The sequence below is a fragment of the Acanthisitta chloris genome, unplaced genomic scaffold (assembly GCF_000695815.1).
Source record: "Acanthisitta chloris isolate BGI_N310 unplaced genomic scaffold, ASM69581v1 scaffold18259, whole genome shotgun sequence".
In the NCBI taxonomy this organism is placed as follows: domain Eukaryota; kingdom Metazoa; phylum Chordata; class Aves; order Passeriformes; family Acanthisittidae; genus Acanthisitta; species Acanthisitta chloris.
Window position 1 is genome coordinate 1,122 of NW_008692164.1, and position 9,246 is coordinate 10,367.

The following is a 9,246-nucleotide window of genomic DNA, read 5'->3' on the forward strand; positions in this document are numbered from 1 at the left end:
GGTCAACGTATGGAGAGGAACTCTTTGTTAGGAACTGCAGTGACACGGCAAGGAGTAACAGGTGTAAATTGAAGGTGGGGAAAGCTAGATTAGATGTTAGGATGAAATGTTTTCCTGTGAGGGTGGTGAGACACTGGCACAGGTTGCCCAGGGAGGCTGTGGCTGCCCCAACCCTGGCAGTGTTCAAAGCCAGGTTGGATAAAGCCTTGAGCAACCTGCTCTGGTGGGGGTTGTCCCTGGCCAGGGCAAGCGGTTGGGACTAGATGATCTATAAGGTCCATTCCAACACGTTAACATTGTATGATTCTGTGATATTTGGTGTGCTCTGCTCCAGTATGTTTAATCCTCACGAGCTCTTTCAGCTCTTGTTGTTCAGTGGCTGTTACTGAAAGCAAAGTCAAATCAAGCTCTGCCTTTGGGCTGTTCTGAAGGGAGGCAGCATCTGTTGGTTGCAGGTTTTTCAGCCCTGGAGTTCTGGAGAGAAAACCCAGTTGTTTTCTGCAGTTGTGTCAGTGCTCTGTGGCTCTGTGTTCCTAATTTTCTGGATGTTGCTCATTAAATCCTGCTGTTATGCCACCTATGGTACATTTAGGCAAGTGATTTTCTGTAACAGGAAAAGAGGTAAATGTTACTGTAAATTAAGCACTCTAAGGGGTTTTCTTTTGGTGGCTTCACAGTTTGCAGTTGTAATGCAGATTCCACCAAGGAACTCATCTCATTTTTACAGAACTGTGTGGGTATCAAGTGTCCTGACTTGGTGGAGGTTTTTTCTGCTTAATAAATGCAGGCAGTGCCAGGTGGTACACAAGGCTGTGAATGAGAAATTAATGCTTTTTGGAAAGCTTAAGAGCTCCCTTGACTCTCCCATATGAATATGCTCTCTTTAACTATCTGGAATTACACCTGGAAAGACTGAGGCATAGTCCTGCTGTCTTTTCCCCAGTGGCATTTGCCTGGCAGTGTTTGTCATCTTCCTATTTTACGTTTACTGGATTATTGACTTGGTAATCTGAAGCCTCATCACACAATCCTTGCATGTCTGGAGGTCCCCAAGGCTTGTGTTGTCCTTCTAAATATACTAAGCCAGAGCAGTTGTTTATGCTTTTACATTCAATACTGTGCTTGAGTGACCAGAGGCATAACCACAGCCACAACTATAAAGTGCTTACGTGATAAATGTTCCTGAAAGTCCTGTTAAGAAATCCTAAGCAAAGATTCAGCCAGAACTTTGGGGGTTTCTCTTCTTTCTCTCTCCTCCTCACATTCTTTGTTTTTGTTTTTCACAGAATGGAGCAGCTTTTTCCAAAGTCAGAGGAAGCCAGTCAGGTCAAGACAGCACTAGATGGGTATGTACAGTGCCCCTGGTTCATACAGTTCTTCTGCAAGTCTCAGAGGGAGAACTCACACAGCACTGCAAACTCAGGGTCCAGTTCTCTTTCCTCTTCACTGTGGATTTTCTCATATTAGGGTCTAAGAGATACTGCCTTCACCGAATAAAATCACACAGTGTTTCAAAACATACATTTAAAATGAAACTGAGAAACAGTTACAGCTTTGCAGCCTTTGTGCAGTCTTTAGTAGTGTTGTTAATGTTACAAGAAGTTCCTAGTAGTGTTGTCAGTGTTTCAGTGAACAAATTCAATGTTTCATTACACTTCTGTCTGATACAGATGCTTTGTTCCAGGGTATTGTGTCCTTTCAGACTGAGTGTTTAAAGGATTGGTTGGTTTGTCATGCACCTTATTTGTAACTCAGTAGCACAGTAGAAGAATCAGCTGCAGGCCCTGGAACACAGAATGCTCCTTTGCTGACTCCAGGTGTTTAACCTGGTTCCTCATTGCTTTTGTTACTTGCTTGTGTTGGGTCACAAGCTCAGTTGCAATATTTGTAGTTAGGATTTGCTTGGAAATGCTCTCACAGAAATCTTTTGTTAAGAGGTCTCCTGGTGGAATACCAGCACAGATGGTTAAAGAGGAGGATGTGCTGGGAGCTGGCTGCCTCTTGGTTTGGATGCAATATAATAACATTGCTGGTTAGCAAAACAGCCATTTAAAGGCCTTTTTGTCTGCTGAGCAGGAGGAGAAGTGCCCTGGCTAAGAGCTGTTCTTGGAAATAATCCAAACCAGCTGCTCCATGGACTGCTTGCTTGTGCCAGGAATGTCTCACTATTCTTGGAGGCGACACCCCTTGGAACTACCTGCCAGGTGTTAGGTGTCACAGCCACAGTGAGCTTCCAATCTGCCACCCGGTGGGCAGAGTTCTCCTTAAGATTTAACTTTTCTTGTGAGTTCACTAATAACAAAGCAGAATGCTCCACAGTCCTGCCAGGGACCTGTTGCACTCCAAACTTACTTCAGAGTCCTTGCAGTGAAGTGTCCAAAATACTCCATTTGAATGTATTTCCCCAGATCTCCTTTTTGAAGATGGCACAAGATTTACCTTTTCTCAGAACAGCTCCTGACCGTCACAGCTTTAAGGATGTTGCAGAGAAACCTTGAAATTAGACTAACCACTTCCCTCAGCACCCACACACGTCACACCTTGTTCTGTAATCGCTGATTTGTTCAACTGCTCTCCAGCTCAGGCTAGAATTGGAAAGAATCTAAAGTTTGGCCTAGAGTTCTTCCTCAAGTCTAGCCCTATAGAGATGTAGAAAGTTCTGCTTGAAGCTGAGAGGTTTTTACTCTAATCTTGGAGACCTGAAAAGCCTGAGAGCAGCCTGTTCTTCTGAAAGAGAAAGCTTCCATTTCCACAGTTGTTCGTGGAAGTAAAGTGCACACTGAGAATATATATTGGGAGATAAGATTTCCTTCTTTCAGTGGGTTGGGTTCTCTCCTTTTTGTCAAAGAGTTCTGATGTGTTGACCTTTTCATGCTTAAGGGTGGTGTTTCTATCCTCTGTACAACAGCACGTGGTTAGGAAATTCCTAGGCTTAATATCCAGCCACAACATACCAGTGTATTTGATTGACCCTTTGATTCTGGGACTGGTTGATAAAGACATTGAGCAGATCAGAAGTTCTCCTGATGGCCCCAGTCCAGAATGCAAGTATTTCTGTGCTCCAAGAGACTTCACTACGTTTGCACTACTGGACAAAACATGGAAACATGAAGTAAGTGTCTGTGTTCCGTTCATATTTGTACCTTGTAATGCATTCAGCTGTTCTGTGATGTTGTGACATAGTGCTTTCATGCTTGTATTATTATTGCAGGCAGAGGAAACTTTGTTTTAAGGTTAAAGTTATCTAGATACTAGCCTGGTACAGATAGCTGAAGGTTTTCAGAAGATGACTGCAATTATTCATAAACACTTTGTAGTAAGAGGCCATGTCAAAAGAAAAGAAAAAAGGTCTGTTAGAAAGGAAGAGGGAGAACCTTAAGCCTGTCATGTACATCTGTTAGAAATCTTGAGTCTGGGGATTTATCAAGGAGGAAATACAGGTATTGATGTGAATTGGTGGAAATATTATATTGTCTGCTGGTTTACATTTCTTCCAGTGCATCCTTGTACTTAATGCCATTTCACTTAGTGCATTGGTGTCTCTGCTTCTTTTTGGTGTTAGGAGATTTTCTTAATGGATGTGTTAGAAATAGAGGTGTAGCATGTGATGAAGGGCAAAATTGAATTCAAGATTTTTTCATCAGTGAAGTGTAATCTGGCAGTATATATTAGATTAATTCATACAGTGGCAAACAGCCTTTTTTCTTGTTTTTATCCCCATTTTTTTGAATTAGAAAATGCAGGAGACATTTTCAATTCCTTTCCCACCCAACCTGTAGGTGTGCTGCGTGACGTGCTCGTATAAAACATTCCAGGGGGTAAATTGAAAGGATCTTCAGGTTCTTTTCTTATCAGCCAGAATTTAATTCCCTGTTTCTGTGGATATATGAAAGACTCTTACCTAGTGTTTTGGTGTTTGGTGAGATCTAAACAAATATTTATTTACATTATAAACCACTATTTTGCAGCAGTCATTTTTGTATTAGAGATATTGTTATTCAAGGACTTAGGAATGCCAAGTTTGGCAGAAGAATAACTTTAGGAAACAGTTTGAGGGTGCAGAGAAGGATGCTATGGCAAGGAGCAAACCTAGTCTAAGCATGGTTTATGATATTTATTTGTTGTGTCATTGAATAGTTTGAAGGACAAAATTTTAGACAAGGAAATAAGGTGTTTGGAATTGCTAGTGGCTGTTGGTCTTCAGGCCTTGGAGATTTCTGATTCATTTGTGCTGAAGTCTGATTACAAAAATAAAAATTGGGAATAATGTCAGTTAATAACAAACATTCAGCACTCAGTTTTGGTTTCTATAATCTGCCTCTCTGATTTTCAGGTGGGCCTTTTCAGAACTGCTGAGAAAATGGGGTTCCAGTGGCTAAAGATTATAAACAAGGACCCTCGCTTGGATGGGATGGATGACCTGTCTGGGATGGAAATCCCCTTGCACTACATATTCAAACTGGCATCTCATGCCATTCACCTGGTGGTCTTCTATGAGAGGAGTGGTAATTATCTCTGGCATGGCCCCCTGAGGCTCAAGAAGCACATGGACAGGAAGTTTGTGCCTTTCCGTAAACTCCACTTCGGTCGCTACCCTGGAGCATATGAAAAGTGAGTTCAAAACAGAGGAAGGAAAAAGCCATAGTGGCACTTCCAAAATAACTTCTTTCTTCTGTGTATCAAACTACTTTCTTTCCTGAAGTCAGGTTGTAAAATTTAGTTAATGTGTGGTTCAGACCTCAGAGTGCAGGTTAAGTAAGGTATAAAGGTTAATCTGGTTCTGATTACCTGAAAACAAGAGCATCACACTGCTCATGAATGGAGAACTACATGTAAGAGCAAGCTGCTGTGTAGCCAGATTGAAGCAGGCAGAAAGATGAGAGAAATCAGAGCAGTCATGGCTGAGGTTGAATGTACCAGAGGATCTTCTGCTAGAGGCAGTGGTTTACCATTAACATGTTTAGAAGCTTGAAATCTGTGCTGTCAGCAAAGTGGTAAATTAGAAGTGGCAAGACATTTAGTACTGGTATTTGGTGTTCTTTTAGTAACAGTGTGTATCTGAAAGTTGAATACAGATATGGAACATTAAATGAGAAGGGGAAGCAACAGAAATCCATTCAGTAACAGTCCAGATAATCAGTGTTAAAGAGTTTGAGTAAGGAGAGGTGACATTTGTACCATGAAAGAGGTGCCAACCATTGCATCTAACCCATGATCTTAATGCACTGAGGGGATTCTTTTCTTGCATAATTGTTTGAACTGGTGGTGTTGTTTATCCCTAGTCTTATCCTTAAACTTTGCATTACCCTGGTAAAGTTACTGTCAATGTCTCTCTTTTTCCTACAATGCTTGAAGTAACAACATTTCAAGAGAAACAGATCATGGCAAATCTTGTCAGGATTTTCAAAGCCAAACACATACCACTAGGCTTTGACAACAGTGTTCCTGAGGGTATGTGCATATGCTGCAGGTCAGAGAAAAACGTTCAAACATTTCACAGGTCAAAATAAATCTGTTTAACTCTTTCCTTGAATTTTACCCCATCCTTTCTTCAATACCAAATCTGTACAGGTTATGTGCCTCAACATTTGAAATCCACTGTGTAAGCTGTTAAATGATCTCACTTCATTAATTGTGAAGGCTGAACAGTTTTTGTTATTTAAAAGCAAATACCCTTAAAGAACTATAATTTGGTTCTGAAGTGCATCCCGTACTTGGACAGCTAACCAAATACCCTGAACATTCAAATGAACAACATCTCTGAGCAAACTCAGTGCAAGTCAGTAAAGGAATCAGTGACTTGGCAAACTAACTGTGGACTCGTAGGCATAGAACTTATTTTTAAACAAAATTTTGAAATGTATGGGGAATATGTTGAAGCTCTTGTGGCTGTTTTTTGTCTAATGGATTTTGGATGTATTTGCACAGAGGAATCACAGCCTGTAGTGTGCATTAAGATTTTAACTTGAGTTAGAGGGAAACGTGCTTTGTAGTTTGTAAAGGAATTAAGTGGGGTAATGTATTTTATTTCTTTTCATACAGGCCAGAACTTCTGCTTGTTTCCATTGATGACTTAAAAGTTCAAATTCCAAAAAGCCCATCCAGTTTTCTAGAGGAGATGTCACACTCTAGATTCCTTGAATGTAGGTACAGAGAAGCTCGGGCTTTCTTCCAGGTTAGTGGAAACCAGGTAGTGTCTTTGAGGTGTGATCTGTGTTTTCACTGATTGACCCTAACCTAGGAACAGTTCACTGTGTTTTACCTAATTGGAACTGCTGGCATACATAAAGCTAAACACGATTCTTACACATTGTTACTGATAAATAGATCTCATGTAAATATAAGACTTAAGATCTTGTGTATCTTTGGGGCTGAAAATTTTCCTTATGGCAATTCTCAAAGTTTTGAGTACTGTTTTGTGTTTTTTGAACCATGTTCTACCTTCCTAATTTGGCTTATTTGAAATGGTATATTCATTCCAAAGTGCTTCATTGCTTTTTGACTGTGTAAGCTAATGTTTTGGCCACTGTTTAGAGCTTTATTTTTAGAATAACTGATTTAGCAGATGGTAGAAAAGTTTCTGCTGCAGTCTAGGGATCATTTTGTCCTAACTTAAAAAGGACATTAAGTGATCAAAAGTAACCACAGTTAAGACTGTGGAGTCAGAATCAGGTCACTGAACTTGAGCCATCTCTGAGTTCATGGAAGGGGATAAAAAGAGAAAAACTAAAGGCTCCATTCTTCAGTCATTTAGGTCTTGGGGAAAGGGAGGACCATCCTTGCTCAGTCTAGTAGGCTGTTGCTACCCATATGTGTAGCAGGAGGGTTACTTTACCCAAGGATTATGTGTTGTCACTTCACATGTGAAGGGCAGAAAAGTATGTTCCACTTCAGCTCTAAAGCAGTAAGCACCACAGGCAGAGAAAATGTGCCTCTGAATGTTTACTGAACTTTGCTGGAGCTTTCATAGTGAGATAAGCAGCTGGCATCTGTTTTGAAAAGTATTCATGTTTGTTGCCCAAGAGCTCTGAAAGAAATGAGTCATGAAGCTGAGTGGTGTGTTGTTCCACTGTTAGACTTTCTAATGCTTCCCCAGAATGGCTTTGCATTGACAAAAGATGTTGCCACCGTTGTGGCTGGAAGAGGTGCCTGATTCCATCCATGTTCACGCTGTTCCTGCTCTGTGGCAGAAGTTCTCCACGTCCTGTTGTAACACTTGGTGGCGCCAAATAAACTAATCATGGACTCGTCGAGGCTGGAAAAGCCGAAAATGCGCTGGAAGGGACTGAGCCTGTCCCTGTGTTCCCCCTGAACTCAGGGTATTTATTTCAGCATCTGTAGAAATGGAGCTCATCCATATTGCTGCCAAGTGCTGAGAGTCAGTGTCTAATCCAAAGTTTTCTTATTCTAGTCTATTGTGAATTTTCATTCTGCTGGTTTGGAAAATCTGAAGATTTCAGAGTTTAAATTTTAACTTGCCACTCCAAGTACATGTTCTCAAACTGGGCTGTATATATGAAAATCATAGAATCATAGAGTCATAGAATCAACCGGGTTGGAAAAGACCTCAAAGATCATCTAGTCCAACCCTACTGTTGTTACTAGACCATGGCACCTCAAGGCTTCATGCAGCCAGGGTCAGGGCAGACACCACATCCCTGGGCAACCTGGGCCAGTGTCTCACCACCCTTAAAATAAATTTTATTTTTAATATCCAAGCTAAATTTTCCCTCCTTCAGTTTGAACCAATTACTCCTTGTCCTATCATTGCAGCTCCTTGCAAAGAGTCCTTCTCTGGCTCCCTTGCAGCCCCTTCAGGTATTGAAAAGTTGCTCTGAGGTCTCCACACAGTCTCCTCTTCTCCAGGCTGAACAGTCCCAACTCCTTCAGCCTGTCTTTGTAGGAGAGATGCTCCAGTCCTCTTAGCAACTTTGTGGCCTCCTCTGGACTTGTTCCAACAGTTCCATGTCCTTCTTATGTTGAGGACACCAGAACTGTGTGCAGTATTCCAGGTGGGGGTCTTATGAGAGCAGAGTAGAGGGCAAGAATTACCTCTTTTGACCTGCTGCATCTATTACTCAAGCAAATTTTTAAGGTCCTTTTTCCTTAGGTCACTGAAAAAACAAAGGCAAAAATTTGCTCTCTCTGTCAATAACTTGCTTCCTTTTCCTGTTTCTTTCAGCTCTATCCTGATGATGCCTCTCTTGATGCAGTGGAATTCAGAAAAAGAGCAAAGTCCTTGCTTCATCTGGCTGCCCTGACACTGAATAACTTGGGAGTGAAGTTCTGGCTGAGCAGTGGAACATGCCTTGGTAAAAGATTTGTATTGTGTTGCATTTTTAAACTCATCTGGAGTTTTAAACATTCATTCTCCATTGCTTGTGATGTCAGTGGAGGCCAGATGTGTTGGGTTGGAAGGCAGTATGTGGCATTAGCTGTACTGAAATAGGCCTTTTTGCTCCCCACAAAATGATTTTTCTTTAGAAACCTGAGTCTTGGAGATGTTGGGCAGATATCCAGTGAAGCATTTAATGTTGTTAGCAATTATCTGTGTTGTGTTCATCACTGCTAGAAACTAATCAGCAGTTCCCTAATTTGTGTGACTTGGATTTCAGTAAGATGCTAGTTGGAAAACACAGTGATAGACACATATTTCTGCTGTCCTTGTAGATTCTCATCACCCAGTTCTTATTCCCATGCAATTTGATGCTTATCACTGACTTTTAAAATACAGTTTACATGTAATAAATAAATTTATTTTAAACCCCAACCTTTTCCTAAAATGTCAGCCCATGGGAGTAGGTACTGCAAGTCTTCAGTTCTGCTGAAGATGGAAGTAGTATCTTATCACTGGTGAGGATTCTTTTGTTATCAAGACAGTTTGTGAAAACTCATGTGTGTGTATACATTTGACTCGTATTTGTTTAATCCAAGGGAATATAATTTCCAGAATGAACAGTTGCTATAAATGCAAAAAGGGTGTCCCACTTCTTGTCTCTCTGTTGTGAGTGGTGATTGAAAGCTGATTAACGTCTTGGATGCTCTATAAAAAAATAGTTGCAAATCAGAAGCAGAGCTGTGGCCCTGTGGCTGTTCATTTCTGATTGGATTTGGGCCTAGATTTTAGAATCATAGAATCAAACGTGTTTGAAAAGGCCTCCAAAATCATCAAGTCCAACCCTACTATTGGTGTTACTAGAGTTACTAGAGTGATTACTAATGGTTACTAGACCATGGCACTAAGAG

General features: G+C 41.0%; 1 protein-coding gene across 1 annotated transcript in view; it reads left to right on the plus strand.

Moving 5' to 3' along the window:
• FKTN (fukutin) overlaps positions 1–8,312 on the plus strand; it is a gene marked incomplete at its 3' end in the record, with an annotated part of 8,966 nt that extends 654 nt beyond the window's left edge. The window contains exons 2-6 of the mRNA XM_009082557.1: positions 1,287–1,346; positions 2,909–3,112; positions 4,334–4,611; positions 6,043–6,175; positions 8,183–8,312. Of these exons, the coding sequence (XP_009080805.1) occupies positions 1,287–1,346; positions 2,909–3,112; positions 4,334–4,611; positions 6,043–6,175; positions 8,183–8,312 (805 nt within the window). The remainder of the gene's footprint in view (positions 1–1,286; positions 1,347–2,908; positions 3,113–4,333; positions 4,612–6,042; positions 6,176–8,182) is intronic.
• Positions 8,313–9,246: the final 934 nt, after the last annotated feature.